This window comes from Plodia interpunctella, chromosome 15 (genome assembly GCF_027563975.2).
Source record: "Plodia interpunctella isolate USDA-ARS_2022_Savannah chromosome 15, ilPloInte3.2, whole genome shotgun sequence".
Classification (NCBI taxonomy): domain Eukaryota; kingdom Metazoa; phylum Arthropoda; class Insecta; order Lepidoptera; family Pyralidae; genus Plodia; species Plodia interpunctella.
In genome coordinates, this window is record NC_071308.1 from 7,235,796 (window position 1) to 7,258,580 (window position 22,785).

Consider the following 22,785-nt stretch of genomic DNA (forward strand, 5'->3'; position numbering starts at 1 on the left):
CCAATGATATATGGGTGAGTATTGTGCTATCCTCATCCTCAAATACATAAAGTCGTAATATAATGACTAGAATTTCCTGTAAGAATATAAGATCTTTCTTACATAATGTGATAATTTATAATATAGTTTGCATTATGATCAGTATTAGAGCGCTCCGAACCAAAAACATTATGTTAATTGAAAAATAAACTAAATAAACGAAGTACCTAACAGATATGAGCATTTTCTATATTTATTTAGTCTATATCATACATCCTTTTGTATTATATAGATACCTCTATTATGATGTTACCAATATGCTATAACTACTGGAGATTTATCAACAAACAAATTTATATAAGACTTTGATTTCCTTAATTTTTGTATATTTTTGATTCATAACTTTGATGACATTTCATTTTGGAATTAGTCTTAAGTATTGTATATCCTGTGGCATAAGTATTTTAGTATTTATATGATTAGTAGAAGAAAACGTTTGTCAATTTCCAATGAATATAAACTAAGACAAGAGGAAGCAATAAATAGTCTGAATAAAGTGGGCCAGCGCTGTTCAAAGCCGGAATGAAGGACCAAAAAGAGGATTTTCCTTCTTCTTCGTCGTCATACTCATCTTGTACGATTTCTTCTTCTTCGTCTTCCTCAGGCTGAACGGCATCCGGCTGCCACGGTCCGCATTGCCTGTAACCCTCCTCCTAAAAAATAATAAAAGTACATACTTCATAAATATTTATTTATTAAGTATGTAATAAGCGTATAAACATTCCAATAATGATTGGTTTGGGCATAGGCGCTCGGGCAAGATAGACATTACCTGTAAATATTTATTCACTACCTCGGGGTTAATATTTCAACATACATTTGTCCACCGATGCTACAGATGTATATCATCTGTAGATATCTGTAGGTATCATCAGATGATATACATCTGTAGCTCTAATAAAACCTGATGAGGTTTTATTAGAGCGAAACAAATTGTTGGAACGTTACGAGACATTAGCGGTCCCGCTCTTGAATAGACTATTACTGGATATCATCCCGTTTATGTCGTACGAGGTGACTGAGGGACACAAGGCCTCGGTTGCCAATAAGCAACAATAACATTCCTAAAGAGGATCGACAGCAGCCAGACAGCGCACCTGCGCGCGGCGGTGCGGGAAGCAGCGCGGGCGCGGCGCGCGGCCCGGCAGCGGCTCCAGGGTGCGCCAGCACGCCAGCCAGCTCTCGTCGTTCATGGCGGCCCACTCGATGTCCGCGGGCAGGCTTATTTTCTTTAGATTCAGCTGAAAATAAATACTGGTTTCGCGTCTTGTTATAAGTACTTAGTGAAAGTTCGAGAAGTTCTCAAAGGTCTCTAAATGACTAGTTATCAATGCCCCACATACATAGGCATCTGGATGGTAAATAAAAGTTTACTTAGGTAACTGTACAGTTTTCAAAGTTTTCCCTATTCATTGATAGTTACCATTATAACTGAAACATTTGTACAATTTAGTATTCAACGTTTTAATTAGCTTTCTACACAATTGAAGCCTTTTTTGTTGAGTACGATGAATAGTGGTTAATTAAAGGTATAAGTTACGTACATAGGTGAGGTACTAGAAAACCCAATAAAAGCTACTATAGCTACCTTCTCGTTGGAGAGGGGGTCGGGCACGACGTGCGGGCCGCTGTACTCGCACAGCTGGTACACGGCCAGCAGCAGCAGGTTGGTGCCGGGCACTGCCGCGGCTACCAGCGGCCATTTGCACGCAGACATCGGTTGTTTCAACGCCTCCTTCGCTTTTTTCGTGTTCTGTCGTTTTTCAAATATAAGACTTATTTAACCGCATCCTCGTGGTTATACGGTTTTGTTACAAAAGTTTAACTGGGAGTAATTTACATAATGGAGAGCTAGTAACGTGCAAATAAAATAATAGTACATAATACGAGTATAAACGTGTTTATAGCCAGTGTAGCTTTAAACACGTTTATAGCTACACTAGCTGCCCGTCCCGGCTTCGTTCTGATAAAAAAAAATAATTACACACCTAAACCTTCCTCAGGATTTACACTATCTATTGGTGAAAACCGTATGAAAATTCGTCCAGTAGTTTTTGAGTTTATCGCAAACAGACAGACGCGGCAGAAGACTTTGTTTTATAATGTAAGGATAATATACGCATGTAACAACATATATATAAATACATATGTAAGGGTTCGGTGCGGTTGGGTAATAAGTCCAGAGCGCTGTGTATATTTTAAAGGTCATTCCAAGTTGCCGAATGACACTTCATTGGCGGATGCTGTGCAAAGATTTAAAGTACTAGTATTAATTTTGATATATTTGACTAGTAACGTTATTTAGTCCATATGTGTTACCTACTTGTAGCTGATACATAGGGCGTGAGCGATCGCAGGCAGCGATACGGGTGCGATTCACCAGCACCATCTTGTCGTACAGACTCTCAAACTTCTCCAACTCGTTGTCTCGAAACAGACGGTTTCTCCGCTTCTTCTTCTCCACCTCTGTTAACCCGTCAACTCTGGAGGGTATTAATCCTGGAAAAAAACAGATGATACAAGAACTGAACACTTTAAATGACATAATTTCAAAATGAGTTTATTGCTTGCAACTTACCAGTTCCAAGTAATGTTAATAACGTCCCAATTTCCCCCGATAGATGAAATACAATGAATACAGAGCACCAAAATGTTTTCAGCAAAGTTGAAACCTGGAGAAGAAAATTGTTACTGATTTAGTATACCTACTTAAGAAATAGATACATATTAAAAATTAATTATGTTGGATTGGACAAAAATATTTCATCTAAGTATACCATCATAATACATAATAATATGAGGGTAAATATGTACATAATATGAGGCAAGGACCGGTAGCAAATCCCATTGCCTGAAGAAAGGTTTTATCCAAAAATACTTACAACACCCATCACAGCGGAATCTTTACTGGGGAAGCAGACAGCCTGATAATCATGTATCCAATTAAGTTTATAGACTTCAGCTCTGATGAGGGCGTCCATAGCGGCGGGGTAGACGGCCGCCAGATGTCGGCGAACAGGATACTCCGTGCTCTTGCGCTCGTAGTCCGGGTCTCCGGCCACAATCCAGGCCCCCTCGTCGATCACCACGCAGTCCCAGATGATACCGTCACATTGTACTTCACATTTGTCCTTGTTTGTACTAGTGCACTGAAACGAGTAAAGAGTTCAAATTTTTTTTTGTATTGTAAGCACATATTTATCTAATAGCTGTTGCTTGCAGCTCCGCTCACGGTTGGGTCTCGGGTCATTAACTAGATCTTTTACAATTTCACCAAAATCCTAGCCTGGCGATTTAGTACTTCGTTTATTAATGTCAAAGAATGCTTGTACAGTTACATAAGTCTGCTTCCAAAGTGCAGGTGAAGATAAAGCATCGCAGCTAAATTCACTGCAGCATTTTCTTCAAAGTCAATATAACTTTTATCACTATTATTTCATGTACAGATCTTACAGGGAAATTGGTAGTGACTCGCAGGACGTCCTCCATGTGTCGTGGGTGGAAGTGGAAGCCGGCGACTCCCACGGTTCCTTTGGCTGCAGTGCCCAAAGTCCGCGCGGCCGTCAGCCATTCTGATCGCTCTCCTACCTGTAGATAAAAAGAGTTGCACCGAAAACAAGATACAAAACACAAAAACAATGAGACAACTAGAAAGATGTACAATAGGCGACTTTGTCGCTAGTGCAATAGGAACATGAACTTCAATCTTGTTACACATGACTTTTCTGCAATCTGACACCAGTGTCAGCAATAACACACTCTACTTATATTAATGAACCTAGCTAGATTAGCTCGTTGCTGGGAATGGTCCTTCTTTTATGTCAGTCTTAGCTATTGTATTTTAGTAATAGTAACGTATGACTATTATCTATGAGCCTATGACAGCGGATATGCAACAAAAGCATTACCAAATAGGGTTGATGTTAGGCCAGGCGTAAAATAACAGTCGAAAGTCTTGAATTTAAAGGTTCTCTATATCTTGTCCTCGTAAACAAACTTGCGTAATTAACGGGAAAGCATCGGCTGTATATGTGACTACTTGAACAAAATTTTGATGAACTACCTACTGCGGTACCTAATGACTTAATTAGTGATTCATATCTCGTTCAATATTAATGTATTTCTCAGGTGCACTTCAAACAGATGAAGTTTTCTAGTAAAGACAAATATGGCTTTATTTATTTTGTTTAGCTAGGTAGGTACACAAAATAAAATTACTATCATAAAATAGTTTTCAAGCTACCGTAGTGTGATTATCAGAATATTAATTGTACCCACATATCATTACTCATATTCTTATCTCATATAGGATCAAATAAAATTGCATTTATTTAAAATGATAATGTCCGATATTGGAGTGACAAACAGTGATTTATCTTTTCGCGGAAATATAACCAACGTACTGTTTTTTAAATAATAAGAATTACATGCACTATTACAGATAACAAGCTTCTGTTCCGTGATATGTGCTGGTTTGTATGGTGGGGTAAGATCTACGTTAGATCCTAAATAAGTATGAACTAACTAATGCTCCGTGTCTACGCCAGTACACCACAACACTAGGCACATCCCGCCCGCGACCCCTCGCGCGGCAGCCAATGGCTATCGAACACGACAATTTAAATTTTATTCCTGCGCGCGCACTACAAATTTAGTTTTTCTATTGTTTTCTTTTCTGTCATTCGATTCGATTTCTGTTTTTCATTATACCAATTTGTAAGAACAAAGAACAATATAATTATCTAATTCTTAGCTCCAAGTATTTTATTTTAACTACTTATTAGTTCCGTAACGAACATATGGCGACCGTTTTATAGTCAGAATCTGCAATCAGCAAGCAAAACTAAATAAATGAAATGGAATCCGATGTACCAAGTTGATCAACGCCAGCCAACCAGTCGAGCTCACTGCACGTAGCGACAACATCACTGCAGCCAGCGCCTAGCCTACCTCGAGCCAAGTGGACATCAACATTGTGACCACGTCGACCAAGCACTGCCGGCCTGCTTATATTTTTTTGTGAGCCCGTTCCAACCTAAGTTTTTTTCAAGAAATCTATTTTCCAGTTATTTTACAGTGAAAACCCGATCTTATTCAAGTTATTTGCAAGTTTTAGCAAGCGTATTCTTTCCTAATATCCCTTTGTGCATGCCTCTATTGGTACGCCGTGTACTTAGTTGCTATTCGTATCATTCCAGTGCTTTCAATCGTGGTTCAAGTGCTACCCTATCTCGCACGCCTTTGCCTGTGTTTTTCTCCGACCGCCCTAAGCGCCGGTGCACGGGTGCCTATTGTGCCGCATGTACTTCAGCTTGACCACGCGCTGACGGCCGCTTGCCGCATCTGCACTCTTTGGCTACCAAAATAAAGGGACGTAAGCGTATGCAATTTGCTTGCTATTTGTTTGTTTAGTGTTGGATATTCTCATTACATAAATTCAAAATGACTGAAGAAGAAGCAAAAAAGAAGTACAATGAATTGATTAGAAAACGCGGTTCAATTAAAGGACGTCTAACTAAATTTAAAAATAGTCTTGATATTTTGTTATCTTTGGAAACAATGTCTGAATTCGAAATAAGTAAACTAGTAATGAGATTATCTAAATTCGAAGCGTTGTTCGTTGATTTCGACGAGCTGCAAGTTCAATTAGAATCTTTATGTGACGATGCCCAACAAGCTGTCGAACTTGAAAGCCGTGATATCATTGAGCAAGAATTTTATCATTGCATTCTTACTGCTCAGAATTTGATTAAGGCAAATACAGACAACAACGATGCTGCTAGTATTACAAAGACAACTCCTTGTCATCATGACAGCAATTGTCACAACCATATGCCTAGTTTAAAACTGCCAGTTATTCAAATACCTAAGTTCGACGGTGCATACTCTAAGTGGTTGGAGTTCAAGGAAACATTTGTCTCACTCGTTCACAATAACGACAAAATTGAGAATGTTCATAAGTTTTACTATTTGAATTCGTACTTAGAGGGCGAAGCCGCTAGAGTAATGGCAAATTTTGAAGTTTCAAACCAAAATTATTCTCAAGCTTGGAAACTTTTATGCGAACGATTTGACAATAAACGCCAATTAATAAACAACCACTTAAAGTCTTTATTTAATTTCGAATCTGTGCGAGAGACCGATAAGTCGCTTCGATTTGTAATTGACCATGTGACCAAAAACTTACGCGCGCTCAGCACGCTGGGTTTGCCTACTACACAGTGGGATGTTTTGGTAATTTATATCGTATCGTCAAAGTTAGATACCAGTACTCTTTACAAATGGGAGGAGAAACGAAATACTCTAGGCGACATACCAACTCTCGACGACTTTTTTAGTTTTTTGAAGGGCCGAGCTGACGTTTTAGAAACCGTCAACCGTCAATTATAATCATCTATCTGAATATTCAGAGCCTAATTCTAAAAATGTTTATTATCTGCCACACCATCCTGTTTTTCGAGAGCAGAGCGAGTCAACAAAACTTCGCGTTGTATCTAGGTTCTAGTCAACGAGTCAGACCGCGATTTGCAACTCATTTTGTGGCGGGATGACGAAAGTAAGCCCATAAGAACATTGAGATTGGACACAGTCACTTATGGCTTTGCAAGCGCTAGTTTTTTGACAACACGTTGTCTCTGGCAGATCGGTGAAGAATGTAGCGATTCTATTGTAAAAATAATCATTCAAAATGATTTGTACTGTGATGATATTCTTACAGGAGCTGATACTCCAGATCAGCTATGTTATATTCGGAACTCGATCTCCAGTGAATTTGCAAAAGGTTGTTTTCGCTTGCGCAAGTATAGGTCTAACTTGCCCGAGTTGTTGTCAGACTCTCTCAGTCAAGAAGAAGGAGAACTTACCATTAGCAATGCCACAAGTACATTAGGTATTGGTTGGCTTCCTTCTACCGATGAGTTTAACTTTCCACACGTACTAGAGCCCGAGGATAATATTACTAAGCGAAAAATATTGTCTTCGACCTTTAAGGTGTTTGACCCTCTTGGGTTACTTTCACATTGGACTATAAAGGCCAAAATTCTACTTCAAGAGTTGTGGAGTCATAAAATTGACTGGGATGAACGTGTACCCCCTGAAATCGAGTCTGCATGGTTAATTTTTGCACAGGGTTCGTCTTTACATATCCCAAGGTACGTTTTATTAGATAATCCTACAACTGTTGAAGTGCATTGTTTTTGTGATGCCTCACAGCGCGCCTATGGTTGTTGTATCTATTTGAGATCTTCTAATGCCGAGGGTAAAGTCGTTACAAATCTATTATGCGCTAAATCGCGTGTAGCTCCACTTAAATCCACGACAATACCACGTTTAGAGCTATCGGCCGCAGTACTGGGTTCAGAACTCACCGCTACAATTACTGAGGCTCTAAGGTGCTCTATAACCCGTCACGTATATTGGACGGATTCAACCATTGTGTTAGGGTGGTTAAATTGTAAATCTAAACTGAAAACTTTTGTAGCTAATAGAATAGCTACAATTCAAGAACTATCAGATCCCAAATCGTGGCGTTATGTGCCCACCAATCAAAATCCAGCTGATCTTGTGTCTCGTGGAGTAGACTCCGATCGAGTCAATGACCCTATATGGTGGAAGGGTCCATGTTTCCTTAGAGAACCTGAGACAGCCTGGCCTACTTTCGATGATAATGTAGAGACTAATTTGCCTGAGTTAAAGACTCACCCTGTCTTTGTGGGGGAGGCTGCGTCTTCCTCGCAAGATAGCTATATAATTCCATTTAGTAATTTTTCAAGTTTTTCCAAGCTTCAAAGAATCGTAGGGTTCATGCTAAGGTTTATAAATAATTGTAAAACATTTATGCCTAAACTTTCAGGTCCACTTCAAGTTGATGAGTTAAAAAATGCTCACAATTGTCTAATAAAATTAGCACAGAAAGATTCTTTCTCCAAAGAGCTGAACTTAATTAAGAACGGCAAGTCTTTAAAGCCTACTCTTTTGATTTCTCTTGATCCATTCTTGGATGTAGACGGCATCATACGTGTAGGAGGTCGACTTAGCTCATCTATGTATTCCTTTGACAAGAAACACCCCATCGTGTTAAAAGGAGATCACGAGTTAACAAAATTATTATTTCGTCAGGAACACTATCGCCTACTACACGCTGGTCCTCAACTCCTTCTCGCCTCCATGAGAGAGCGTTATTGGCCGATTGGAGGGCGAAATGTTGCCAGACGCACGTCGCGTGAGTGCGTGGTTTGTCGCCGTATAAAAGGCACGACATTAACTAATATTATGGGTAACTTGCCTGTGGAACGAGTACATCCAAATTATCCATTTTGCACCACTGGTACTGACTTTGCCGGTCCGTTCTATATAGCAGACCGTAAGGGCCGGGGAGCAAAAATTGTAAAATGTTATTTATGTATTTTCGTTTGTTTTTGTTTCAAGTGTGTCCATCTTGAGGCAGTGAGTGACCTTACTATGGATGCATTTATATTAACATTGAAGCGATTTATAGCTCGTAGGGGAAAACCTAATATTATTTTTTGCGATAACGGTAGAAATTTTGTCGCAGCATCTAAAGAAATAAATATGTTTTTGAAATCCAAGTCTAATGCTACAGGTCTAGTTGATTTTGCAGCTCGCGAGGGCATCGAATTCCGCATGTCCCCGGCATACGCCCCTAATTTTGGAGGCCTTTTTGAAGCAGGTGTCAAATCGGCCAAATTCCATTTAAATCGTGTCTTAAAAAATACACATCTAACCTTCGAGGAACTATTGTCCCTATTTGCTCAGGTGGAAGCCATCCTAAATTCCAGACCTTTGTGTCCATTGAGCCCCTCACCTAACGATTTCTGTACTCTGACCCCAGGGCACTTTTTAATAGGCAGGCCGCTCACTTCTTTCCCATCGCCATGTCTGGAAGACCGTACTACAAACCTTGATAGATACCAAAGGATAGAGCAGGCTAGACAACATTTTTGGAGACGATGGACTACGGAGTATGTCGGAGAGCTACAACAGCGCACTAAATGGAAAGTGCGTTGCAAGGATCTGTGCCTGAATGACCTCGTCGTAATTAAGGATGACGTTGCGCCACCGCTCTGTTGGAGACTAGGGCGCATTGCCAAGTTATACCCTGGGCCAGATGGAGTTCCAAGAGTCGCTGACATCGCCACCAGCCGGGGCACCGTGAAGAGAGCAATAAACAAGATATGTGTGTTGTCCAACTCAGACAACACATAGAACTATGAAGGCAAGCTTCAGCCGGGGAGGATGTCTACGCCAGTACACCACAACACTAGGCACATCCCGCCCGCGACCCCTCGCGCGGCAGCCAATGGCTATCGAACACGACAATTTAAATTTTATTCCTGCGCGCGCACTACAAATCTAGTTTTTCTATTGTTTTCTTTTCTGTCATTCGATTCGATTTCTGTTTTTCATTATACCAATTTGTAAGAACAAAGAACAATATAATTATCTAATTCTTAGCTCCAAGTATTTTATTTTAACTACTTATTAGTTCCGTAACGAACATATGGCTTTTTTTTTTTTTTTTTTTTTTTTTTTTTTTTTTTTTTTTTTTTTTTTTTTTTTTTTTTTTTTTTAAGAATTAGATAATTATATTCGAGATATGCATTACACCACTCCGCAAAATTAGATAAAGATAAATTTATTTTCTTAATAATAATTATTTTAAATTATTACTTAAGCATGTTTAATTTCCCAGAACCATGTGGAATACAAAACTTAAGGATCCCATAAAGAAAGGATTTTTCTTTAATCATAGCTATAGTGTTTGTAAAAGGATTTTGGAATTGGATTGGACAAGGAGGGAAGTTGGTAGAAACTCACAGGACCACCCACATGGGTTTCCACCCACAACACATGGAGGACTTTCTGCGCCACATCGACACACTACTTCCGTAGTTTATAATTCTGTTGCTGTGGCGTATACTCCACCGAGAAGAGCATAGCTCTTAAATAAGAAGTCACATAGGTAATGTTCTAATATATCTATGTAAGAAGTAGGTAATATTTAAAACTACACTCCAAAATACTGGCAAAAATCCTAGGCCAAATGGGAAAGGAATTGCAACCGTCAGAAATTTGTAAATATCTACCTAAAGAGTTAGAAAATTTCCTGTCGGATTGAGTAACCCGATAAAATCTTAATTAAATGTTCTTCTTATGATTAATGCAGTATTCATTAATGAGGCATTGGAAATTATTAATTGTTATTATTATCTTCAATATTATTGATAAGTTCATTATATACATGTTGCCGATCTTCATATATTTTTCTTTTATATACGTTGCCGACGCTGAACATTTTCTAGACTTGTCAATGTCAAAGATACCACTCGTAACACTCCGTACTTTGCCCCGGCATCTATCGGCACATCATTTTAAAATTAAATGGAGTGTAGCTAATTAGCATAATGTGTTAGGTACACTAAATATACAACTACTACAAGTAGGCGATCTTCCCGTGAAGCCATCCATGTCCATTTATATACTACATACACTTTATATACTATACTAGAGGTCCGCCCAGTCTTCCATAATAACAAATAACCTATGGTTGAAGAATATCGTTAATATTATAAAGAAAAAAGATTTGTATTTTCGCGTCGCCCGGTTGCATGATTTTTTGTTTAATGGAATATTTTTGGTGGTTGCGGCTCTCGGAGTCCTGAAAGACAGGTCTTTCCTAGCTTAAACTCTAGTTCACCCCGATTATAAAAATAAACTTATTTTTAAATTTAACTCTAACTTACTGGTCTAACTCGTACGTCGGAATTCCTCATCTTCCGAAACGGTGTGACAGGAGCGTGAACCACCAGCGTGTCCGGGAAGGCCACCGCGCGCCTGTACCAACTCTCGGTCGGACCTCCGGACCAGACCGATCCGTCCGGCGGCTCGAAGTGAGAAGTGGTTGCGTGGTACTGCTGCCACCGGGTCAGACCGCTCTCTGTAATGACATTGAAATATCACAATAAAGGGCTCAGATATTTTTGAAATGGTACATTTCACTTACTCTCCAGAGGTTGGCCCAGTGAATTGTCTAATAGCCTTCTATATCGGTATTAGATGTAGGATTGGATGTAAAAGGTTATCAAAATCAAAATCAAATCATTTATTTAGAAATTAGGCCTTCACAGGCACTTTTTCACGTCATATTCTAAATTAAATGATGTTTACCAAAGCTACAAACTACTAGCATTTCGGAACGACCACTGCTGAGAAGAAATGCCGAAAGAAACTCATTCAAACAGTGTTGGTCCCTATTATGCCAGAAGGGCTTACCATTTTTTAAATATAAATTTATGCATAATTTTTTATCAGTAATATAACAATGTAAGTACACAATAAAGTACATGGTCAAAAGGTATATTGAAACATATTATTATTGTGATCAAGTGCTGATGAAAGGAAAATATATATACCTATATACATAATATATGTATAATTAACCAAACAAAAAAAGCTTTTAATAAAAGAAGAAGGTTATTATAGACTAGCAGCCCACCGGCTTGGCTCGGGTACAACCAGAATAATAATGTAGCCTATTTCACACCTGAAGGTTTCATCTATCTCTGTGCCAAATTTCATCAAAATCGGCCCAGTAGTTTGTGAGAATATTCATAACAAACAAAAATACAAATTTTTACTCTGTATGGTTTATTGTGAGGGTAATCATTTTTATAGTGATGTAAAGTGCAGATTTAAGAAACCTTGCATTCATGTGGAAAACACCTACGAATAAAGTTTATGAAATAAATTTTGAAAATCAATCAAGTAGTTAGATTATCTATACACAGACATACAAACACTTCATCCTTGTAGTGTAGATATACATTGTCTTACCGCCAGCAAAGAAAGCGGTGACCGAGCCCAGTTCGCAGTTGGAGCAGTCCCTCCCACTATCAGGGTCCTCGTGTTCGTCCGCCCATGTCGCAGTAACGATCGCTTCCTTGCACAGTCGCGCCATCAGCTCTTCATTACCTGTGCAACATCAGACAAAATACATAAGCTTGGAATATTGCCCTTTTCAACGTCTATCTTAGATTTACTGCCCATTCCTCACGTAATAAATAAAAAACTAACGTGAAAAGCTATTTGTACACTCAGTTTTTTCTTACGAGTCACAGTTAACAATCTTTTTAGTTTAGTTTTTTTTAGCACCAAAGTAACTTCCTAAAAAGTCTATTTGAATTTATATTGCTGTTAAATTATAAAAAGACATGCTAAGATTTATAAGATTCATAACGACTATAATATGCTACGAGTTGTAGAGGGTCTACGAGGAGCTACACATCGTAGAGGTTCTACGTGATTACGCGTTGTAGACGGACTATGAGCTACGAAACTGTTTTTACTTTATCTAATAAAAAAAAGTGAAATATGGTAAAACACATTTCTTAATTGAATCCTATACTAATTTGATTTGTTTATTGGTAGAAAGATGAAAATGGAACAGTCAAGGGTTTTAGAAACCTCAAACCATTCCCACGACTAAATTTTAACATGCAGAGGATCTGTATGTAAGTAGGTACAGAATTTTATTTTACATGAAACAAAGAGACGCCACTAACATTGGTAAGGTTCATCGAACAGCCCAGGGCCAATGGAGGAGAAGAAGTAGTCAGTTTTCTTCATAGCGAAGTTGGGTTCCTGGCTGCGGCGCCTGACGAAGTGTCTCACTTCGTCTTCCCGAGTTGAAAATCTCGGCTCCACATGACGGCAGTACAGCCTGGAATACTCGGTTACTCATTCTCTCATTCATATGAGAGTCAGCGTAAAAAATAATCATCAAATTTTTAATATTTAAAAAATAATCATAAAAAAGTTTTAATTGAAGATTCGGCAGTGAATCGGTGTAATTTCTTCATATAAAAAAATTGACGTCCACGCTCTTTGGGAATGCTTTTGTGGCCTATAAGTTGCCAAGGTTATGTGTCCCTTAGTCGCCTCGTATCACCACGCCACACAACAGATTACTCTCTCATTTATATGAGAATAAACATAGAAATCGTTCAGGCTTTTGCTTTTCTATGTTTTTTCTTCAGCAGACCAGAGTTCGCTGTTGAACCCTTATTTCCGTATTGGTACCATTAATTTCTAACACTGTCCAGAAAGATTCTACAGTCTAGAAGAAAAGGAAATTTAACGACTCCTTATCCCAGCTAATGGCGAAGATTCCACTTTGCAAATTTTTTCTATCATTATTCTAATCATCACGCCTGAGGCACAGTTCCAATTTTATTTTTTATAATAATTTGGAATACGTTGTTATCCATATTGTTGTGAAACGTGAAAAGGCACACGTGTACAAATATATAATTTAAGGATTAAGATTTGTTTTGGCAAGTTCCTTGTGTCTCCATATCTTATCAGACATCTTTCTGGTCGCACGAGATACGAAATCGGGCATATGGTATGATCAAAGTACTTAATTAGTAAAAAGAATAAATCAAATTCCTAATGACATTTGTTTCAGATGTGACCATTTGAAAATACAATTTTTTTCTTATGATGGTCGAAACCAAATGGTGATTGATTAAAACTTCCTATATATGTCTCCCAAACTCTTGTTGCGAGTAATATTCGAATCTGGGACCTTTGGGTCTAAGAAAGGGCGCTTTATCACGTCTCTCATAGCTCCTATAATATTTTTTTTGTTTCTCATCATCATCGGTAGCCTACTTCTGGGTAAAACCTCTCTCAATTTACTCAATTTATTTTAACTATTTACACCTCTGTATAAAAAAATCTCTAACTTACTTAAAATTATCTCACTTTCATCTCCACATTCCTTTCGCCGCCATAGCATTTTATAGCTTAGAATCCGCTTTCCTACTTTATCTCCTTTTCGCACGGTGACTTTATAAAAAACTATTATTTACCTTGTTATTGTCATTTTTTCGAACTTACCATTCAGGGTTAATAGAAAACTCGCTCCTAGAAAGGGTGTTAAGAGCTTCTCCCGCCAATTTCTGTGTGAAGGCTCCGGCGGGCACGGCGCGCCTTTTATTATAATTTGCTGGTAGTACCACCACTGCAGTATAATGTTCTAGAACCCTCTGCCAGTGGTACTCTCTCTGTTCCACCCTCGCTCGCATCCCCCCGTCAAAAATATTCTTGGCCAAAATGCTCCTGCTCCCATTGGGTTGATCTATCACCAACGATTTGCGAAGCTAAAACAAAAGATTAAATTATAATCCTATTATACGATAATGATACAAGCAAATGCTATTAAGTAATGAAGATAAATGTTTTGTGTTCATTGTATGCGCGGCCATGGCAACAAACGATTTGTCTTCGAATTAATTTAATTAAATTCTGTTATGTAGTTTTCCATTTAATACTTACACATTAGATAGATAGATGAACTCTTTATTACGCCATTTACAGAACAAACATAAGTTATATCCAGGTATTCAAACGAAAAACATTTACTGATTAATAAAAAAAAAACAATTGAAAAATATGTTATTGTAAACAAGGAATATTTCGACGTAGTTTGGTGTAGGTATCTTATTGTACGATCTAAATAAACAAAAAGGTATAGATTAATGTATCCTTAAACTAGATGAATCATATTAGAATCAAACAATGGAAATTAAAACATGAACAATATTTTCCTTATTCTTTAAGTTACGACTATTTATATTGTTATATTTATTATTATTTTCTGATTTGTTATCCTGATTTCGAAATGACTTCTCTTATTCTATCTTATTACGAATTTTCATTTCTATTGAAATTTGGAACAGGATTCCATTTATACAGACCTCTCGCCAGTCGGGAGGGTACCTCCTGGGAGGGTGAACGACGCCAGCCTGCTCAATTTCGGAAAAGTCCACAGTACGATAGCCGGGCTTCAGGATGTCGCCATCAACCTGAACAAAATTATCAAGAATTATTTATTTGGCATTTTGTATCGTCAGGTCACTTGGTGAAAGTATGAAATAAAATAAGTTGTAAAAAAAAAACTTACAACAGGCTTCAAATTGTCATGAAGTACGACGTTTCCTCGATGGTCGAGTAGGAACAGGTCCCCGCCTCCTCCAAGCTGAAATTATTAAAAGGCGTACTTGTAATCAAAAACTAACATATTAATAACTAATGATAGATATCATAATAAGTATGACCGATAAGGACCGGTTTGACAATATTTGAAAATTAAAAATATGCGATAGAATACTGTAATCTATCTAATCTATTCACGCGTGCAAAGCCACGGGCAAAAGCTGTCTTCTATATTCTTATTCTTCGAAGAAACATAAAACCCAAATTTAGTGCGGTAGCCTATTACATACAAAAAATCAAATTCGCCCAATGAATTAAATTTAATTTAACATAACGAATTCTTGGCCGTGGTATAATGCAATAAAGAAGTTGACAAATAATTTCGTTTGTTCACCTGATGATAAGGGAGTATCAATCTCAGATGATGTATGGGAATATCCACCCCGGCAACCCCTAAAAGACGGTTTACTGGGTACTGAAAATAGAAAATGTATTTGTATGGCTTGGAAGAACAAGGACTTTAGTATATTTGTTGCGGTGAATAATTCAAAATCCTTACACTTTCATGATAACTAATCGTAGATTTAGCATCAACTGATGAAAATTTTTTGGGGTAAAAAAATTAATGAAAAGAGTCGATTAATGACTTACCATTCTAGTAGATAATTTCTTCTTATTCTGAAAAAAATATTGACGTCATTAACGTACTAAATTCCATCATCAACATGGCTATATGTAAGTGTCCCACTGGTCGAAATTATTAAAGTTTACAACCATAATAATAAAAATATAATAAAAAATATAAAATTAGATATCATTTAATGAAGTAAGGAAGTAGAAGAATATCCATAGAATTTGGAAGAAAATAAAGTAATATTACCTCATACAGCCTTTTTGTAATATTCTGTAATAAAAAATGGATGAATAAGTCATTAAAAAAAACAATAAACAAGTATAGGTACGAATATGTTATTTCAATACCTACTTCTGTCGTAGTGAAGTCAAAAACTGGTACGGAGACAGTTATTTGGAAGCGGTAATCTATTTCTTCGCCTTCATAATAATGTCCATCTGTGTCCTGAAAAAAAAAGTAAAAATAATAAAGATGTATTATTGTAGTTCCTCCCCAGGCAACATTTATACAAAAGTTGGCGAAGAAACGTATAAATATGATGAGGAATATAGTCATCGTTATATTCATCACTTATCTGAACATGACCTTTGAGAGATTCAATATGTATCATGTTCAGCACAGAGTCGGGTGGCGGAATCACAAAAAAAATATTACATATTTTGATTGTCTAACCAAAGTCTGCTGGTGCATGTAGTCTTCCATCAGACGAGACTTGTTTAGTAACACGTCCTTGTGTTTGCGCAGCTCTTTGTACCTGTACACTTGTTCTGCATTCTCCTTTTGCTGCCAGTACACTTCTGCTCTTCGGGGATCCTGAGCAAGAAGTACGTAACTGGACTGGAGTCTCAACACAACAGGCGGCGTAATATTTTAGTTATTAGGTAATAAATATAAAGGGCAAAATCTGAGAGACTGATGTAACCACAGAAATTGGGATTTGATAGGAGCAAGTTGTTAATTAATAAATGAATTAAAAAATATTTATTCAAGTGACCAAGACTGTATGTTAGTTCAATTATCCTATGTTAGTAGAAAATAATTACCAATTATTGAATTAAAACAAATTATTGTAATAATTTTGAACCTAACCTCGACGTGAGCGTAGACATCGCTGTAAACTTTGATCCTCTCCTTCCGCTGAGCCACAAGAGGCCGCTCTAGCACTCTGAAATCAAATTAACCGTTACAGTTATTATTTTTTATCGCCAATATAAAATATTTAACAACTAAGTATGCAAATCTAATAAAAATAGCTGCCGCATCGATGATCAACTCAGATGATCCACGCAAGCACGCGTTTTGTTACGAAGGTAATATATTGTAAAGAACAACTACTAAGAAAATTAGTACCTGAGAATCTAGATGATCTGCTAAATGAACTGTTCAGCGAATACACGCTAGTCTTGTAATTTACAAGGACAATATACTCAGAAGAAGCACTACTAAATAGATGAGCACCTGAGAATCTGGATGACCTGCTCGGTGACGTCGTTGGGAGTGGTGAGCTCTGCGAAGTAGCCGTCTCGGTCGCAGCTCAGTTGATCGGCAAACGCGAGAGTGTTGTCACGCAGGCCGTAAATATCGTGCAGCCATAGGACGAACAATCTGGAACATTTGTAAATGATGTTGAACTATTCACTGTCACTAATCGGTTAAACCCACGTTTAGGAATTCTTAAGGTATCCGTTGGGGTGAGTTAGGATAGACTACCTAAGTATGTAGATGTTTAATGTTAGTTAGCTTTGTATTTACTATTACCTTCCTAAACTGACCTATCCTAATAAACTCCACGCGAATCTCATGTCCATACGTTGAAAAACCTGTGAATGGTCAGGCTTCTCCTCTGCTTCAGCAGTATTTGCACAACGTACGCCAGAATCAGAACTACTTGAATGATCGCTTACCTAATATGGCCTTTAGGATCCAATTCCTTCATAAGTTCAGTGAAGTTCCTGTCGATGCAATCGGCAACGAGCACTATTGCCTGTTGGCAAGCTTGCGGGTGATCGGGGTCTTTACTTTGTTTTTGCAGCATTTGCACGGCGTACGTCAGAACCATATGCAAGTTAGTCTCATTAATCAGCTGTGTATCTTTGAGGGCAGCCATCATGGCGGCTGAGTTCACGTGGTTTGCCTGACAGAAATGGATTTGTTTAGTTAATTTGAGATTAGCTTCTCACTATTCTTTAACTAATAACTTAAGATGTGACAATGTGAGATAATGTCGATATTTTTCGGTAGAATAAATCCCAGTTTTCCCAAAGAATTTGCAAAGCCCGTATGGAAAATGAAATATACAAGCTGGAAAAGATAAATTCGGGAGAACACGCGTGTTCACTCATCTGACATTAAACCAGACTGGATATTCTCAAGTACCCTCAAATACACCTAATATGACAGAAAATGAAATAAATGATTTTATTTTCAGTGTGGTAGTTACAAAGTATTGATAGTTTTCAGCCGCTTTTAAAACAACATAAATTTCTAACACTTCCTTCGCTTTACATACTTGAGGTTGCAATATTTGTTAAATGTAAATGCTCTTTTATTCCCACGCCTTTGTGATGTTGTGTAAAGAAATTATCAGGATAATTATAGATAGACTATGTTTACACCCTTCTAAAACGGCATTACTCAGTAAAAGTATTGTATGTATGGCACCTAAAATTTATAACAAAATTCCACAACAAGTTAAAGATCAGAATTTAAATTTATTTAAAAAGCACCTCAGGTCCTTGCTGATTGATAATGTTATTATAATTTGAACGATTTTTTGAATGATAGATTTAGATAAAAATTAAGTTAATAGTTACTTTTATTTATTCGGTTTTGTTTTGTGGGATGATAGTATGCTCTCCATTTAAATTTGCATACCCGTGGACGGTGAAACATGTAGGATTAAGTTTTTTTTAACACCACATTGTAAAAAATTGTAAACTCATGTTTTTGCAAATAAATAATCTTTGTCTTTGTCTTACCTACAAAATCTAGTCACACAACAAATCATGAGAACTTTACTAACAGGCACAAGTTTTTCGTTGAAACAGCTGATGGGCGATTCTACGATGACGTTGAAACGAAGCACATTCACTTGGTCATCATCAGTGAGGGCGCTGAGGAAAGCCAGCGTGAATTCCTCAGCTATGATGGAGTTGGAGGAGTGGTTCATTGACCCCGAAGCGTCTAGGAGGATGAGGATGTCCCGGGGAGCCCCGGTGGCAGCCACGTACCACGGGCGAAGCCGGCAGTCATATACATCTGTTTCTTCGTCCATTTGCAATTGGTACATGCTACTCCATAAGGCCGCTGCAAAATTATTATCGTTGTTACTTATAAATTAGGCCTACTAATGTGATTAGCTTATCGGAATCTGGCAATATTCATTTTTGGATACATTTTATGATAGGTACTTAAAAAGTGGACAAGATAAACAATCAATAATCGAGATGATGTAATATTGTTTATTATTAATAACTTTTAAATAATGCATTTAAATTATAATGCATAGCGTTGTAGATTACCTGGAGGCAACTTTACAGAGCAATTTAGTTACCTTCTTAACTTACCTGGATAATGTCGTAAGAATCCCTTGGCGCTACAAAAATACTGGAAGTCCATTGTGGCATCTTGTGCATAATTTTCTTTGAATGTAGATATTAGTGCTTCGGACCAATATAAGTGGTCTTTCACAGGAGGAACTGCAATAATTTAACAAATCGTTGGTTTCAAATAGGATTTAAAAGATTACACATTCTACAAAACTAATTTGATTGAGACATAATTTTTCTGTAACTGCATCAAAGAATATAACTAGCATCAGTGTATCCTGTCTTTAAGCTTACCACAATCGAAGACTTCGACTGCGACATACACACTAGAGGTCTCTAGTGAAATGTCTCCGTCGAAATGCTGGCTCTTCTTCAGGGGCACGTTGTACAGGCTTCTACACCAAGTCTTCATTTCATATTTGGACGGAGGATATTCTTTTGCCTTCAATTCATCTAAACCCTAAAAAGTTTAGGAAGTTGTTGTATCGGTAAATAAGATAAAATATGGTTCTTAAATATGCACCCATTATAGCGTAGGCCACAGACACACTTCAAAGCCACGTTTTCAAAATAATCCTGTATATATAAAGATAGGTAGTTAGGTAATTAATATACATTATTTTTGACCATGCAATTTGTTGTAATAAGTAGTTATCAGAAATAAGCTCACGAGATACCGGTGCTAACAAAGACGCAACTTGTAATGAAGGAAAAAATATAGAAACTCTTACGCTTTGAAAAAACATTTAATTTGTTAGGAAAAAGTACAAACTGTTTTTCTGTTATCCTCAAAGATTTACTTAAAGACGTAATCCTGAAATCTACTTTAACCCTATAATTTTGTAAATAAATTAGTAGAAAACCTACAATACTTCTAAGATAGGTATATCCCCGTGGTCTCGGCTTGGACGAATTCGCTAGCATTTCAGCATGGCGGCCAATCTTCTCCGCAGCCTTGGTCCTCCTCACCAACAGCTCTTCTAAGTTCTTTGCCATGTTTTGCACGATGATCGTTCCGTTTCGCTCTTCTATGCCGATATCTGAGAACTTCTCCAGTAACTCCTTCCGCCGCACGACACGGTCCTCATGCTGGAACAGCATTTCCGATATCTCTTGTGCCCATAGTTGTACCCTGAAAAAATTGCACAAAAGTGTATTGATTTACTATAGCAAAATGGTGTACCGTGCGATGTGAAGATTCGTATTTGAACACATATCAACAAACGTATGTAATTTAATTGAACGTGTTATAATAATATACACTTAATGTTTAGGTGGAAACAATACTCTAAGTAATAAAAATAAACATGGTTCGAAATAAAAAATCTACCTTACGGTAAAGTACCTACATAATCATTCAAATAAATTAATAAATCTTCTAAATCCATAGGATTTAGTACGTTATGTTCATATATAAAAGCAACAATATTATTTCTTGGATAATTGTATTTTCTTTATAAAAATGAATCATTATAATATGTATGCTCGTAAATTTTTATAACTGTCCTGAAATAGGTACTTTCCCGAAGAGAAAATCAAATCGTTATTAGAGTGTGGAATTCGTAACATTTTTTTAGCAGTAAATTTAATAACTAAATTCTAGCTGCAGATGAAGCTGAGGATAATTCAACATTTTCTTCTTTTTTTTAGTTAAAAAGTGATAAACAATATTTTTTATGTTTTTCTGCCAATATCAGGTAATTACTTAGTAAGGGCTCTGTTTTAATAAAATTTTAAACCGTGTCACAAATACTTACAGCTCTGGCGGTATAATCGGGATAGGTGTTTCTGTCGTGGTGGGAGGTGGTGGTGTTGGTACTTTTTGCCCTTTCTTCCTTGGAGCTACCGATTCTGTTACCTCCTTGTGTTCAGTTTTATTTATTGTTATGGATTTCACTGTTTCAGTTTTGTTATTTTTTCTATGTTTTATACTAATTACTGAGAAAATTAAGGTCAAGAAAATTAACGCGCGGTACTTCATGATCTCGAAAAAAAAATTATATGAAAAACAAAATAGAATACATAAATAAACTTCGCTTCAGTGTATTATGGGATGCTAAAACTCAATTATGCTATTTTTATCTCAAATACTGAAAAAGGCAAATAGCAACACGCGTTGTACTACGAGCTTGTGTAAGACAAGAGTTTGTGTCTCGGAAGCAGGACGGCGCGCCGCGCCGGCGTCCGGCCCCGACTTGGCGGCGCCATGCTGTTTCTCTGCGATTCGCACGGAGACGGGATGACTATGACACATTCACCCGTGACCCGACCTCGATAATAAACTGGGGAATTTATACCCATTTAATTGTAACAAATGCTTCCAATATATAAAATATGTGAATGTAATTCATCGTAAGTGAATGTAAAAAAATTCTACTTGTGTTTCACTATTGCTTGTTGATCCAGGGACTTATTTAGCTAGGGAAAATATTTTTTTTTTATATGTAGGTATCTAATAGACACGGATCTTCGTATTGGTTATTACCAATACATAGTATAGTATAGGCATGATTATGATAAAAGTGTTGAAATACCTATAAGCAGACGCAATATTTTCCTGTATTGTTTGTCGACAAGTGATAACGAAGATAAATTAATTGATATTGTTTTGATAGGTGAATATAAATCTTATACACACATGATTACAGAAAAAAGGTGTTTTCCTTCCTTCTTTACAACTTTTAGAACAATTGTAAACAAAAGTTCTAAAAGTTTATATTTAACTATTATAACAAGTTTATTTGTTAAACAAATCGACTATTAATTTCGTTACAACTTTTGAACGGCTGAACCGAATTTGATCAAAATTATCTAAGAACCACCGCATAAAAATTAGCTATCAAATAAAGAAAACGAATCCAAATTGGTTCACCCGTTGATGAGCTATGCTGCCGCGTACACAGACTGACACACACAGAAAATAATTTGAATACAAATCTAACTGACATTACAAATTGGCTAAATAATCATAATCTTGAAGAAAATTTAAATAAAACAAAATTAATACAATTCAAACCTTCAATAATTCAAAATTAAAATTTGTTACTAGGAATAGATTTGGACACTAATATGACTTGGAAACCCCATATAAGAACATTAAAAAATAAGTTATCATCTTTTATATAATCATTAAACCATTTAAAACGTGTGACCGACTTTAAGACTGCGCTTGCAGCATACTATGCATACGCGCAATCAAGATTGTCTTATGGAATAGTCCTGTGGGGAAACTGCTGTGACATAAATGACATATTTATTTTGCAAAAAAAATGTGTCCGAATTCTTACAAATATAGACGAAATGACATCTTGCCGGCCATACTTTAAAAAACACAAAATATTAACGCTGATATCTATTTACATTTTGGAAATCTGCAAATTCGTACGGAAACACAGTGAATTATATACTAATATGGATAACTACAATAAAAGAAACAATCGGTATTTAAATAAATTATTAATTCCACTTACTAATATGGCATTAATTGGATCTAGTCCTCATCATATGGCAATAAAAATATTTAACCACATTCCAAATGATATAAAA

General features: G+C 36.9%; 1 protein-coding gene across 5 annotated transcripts; it reads right to left on the reverse strand.

Annotated features, from left to right (window-relative positions):
* Positions 1-340: 340 nt before the first annotated feature.
* LOC128676149 (voltage-dependent calcium channel subunit alpha-2/delta-3-like) lies at positions 341-21,488 on the reverse strand. 5 transcript variants are annotated; one of them, XM_053756121.2, is made up of 26 exons: positions 20,997-21,478; positions 20,107-20,371; positions 19,534-19,699; positions 19,258-19,389; positions 18,714-18,997; positions 17,596-17,825; positions 17,150-17,296; positions 16,781-16,856; positions 16,364-16,504; positions 16,043-16,135; positions 15,938-15,961; positions 15,709-15,735; positions 15,452-15,532; positions 15,026-15,100; positions 14,820-14,927; positions 13,960-14,222; positions 12,621-12,778; positions 11,893-12,030; positions 10,803-10,996; positions 3,493-3,627; positions 2,922-3,188; positions 2,618-2,711; positions 2,363-2,538; positions 1,628-1,792; positions 1,137-1,280; positions 341-692 (listed from the first exon to the last, which is right to left on the reverse strand). In XM_053756121.2, exons 1-26 carry the CDS (start codon positions 21,218-21,220, stop codon positions 459-461), a joined length of 4,041 nt encoding a protein of 1,346 aa, XP_053612096.1. In that variant the 5' UTR covers positions 21,221-21,478; the 3' UTR covers positions 341-458. The 5 variants fall into 5 exon arrangements, with proteins under 5 accessions (XP_053612096.1, XP_053612097.1, XP_053612100.1 ...); XM_053756125.2 differs by having other exon boundaries at positions 492-692; positions 2,359-2,538; positions 20,997-21,482; XM_053756124.2 differs by having other exon boundaries at positions 492-692; positions 1,137-1,293; positions 20,997-21,480.
* Between the last annotated feature and the right edge of the window lie 1,297 nt (positions 21,489-22,785).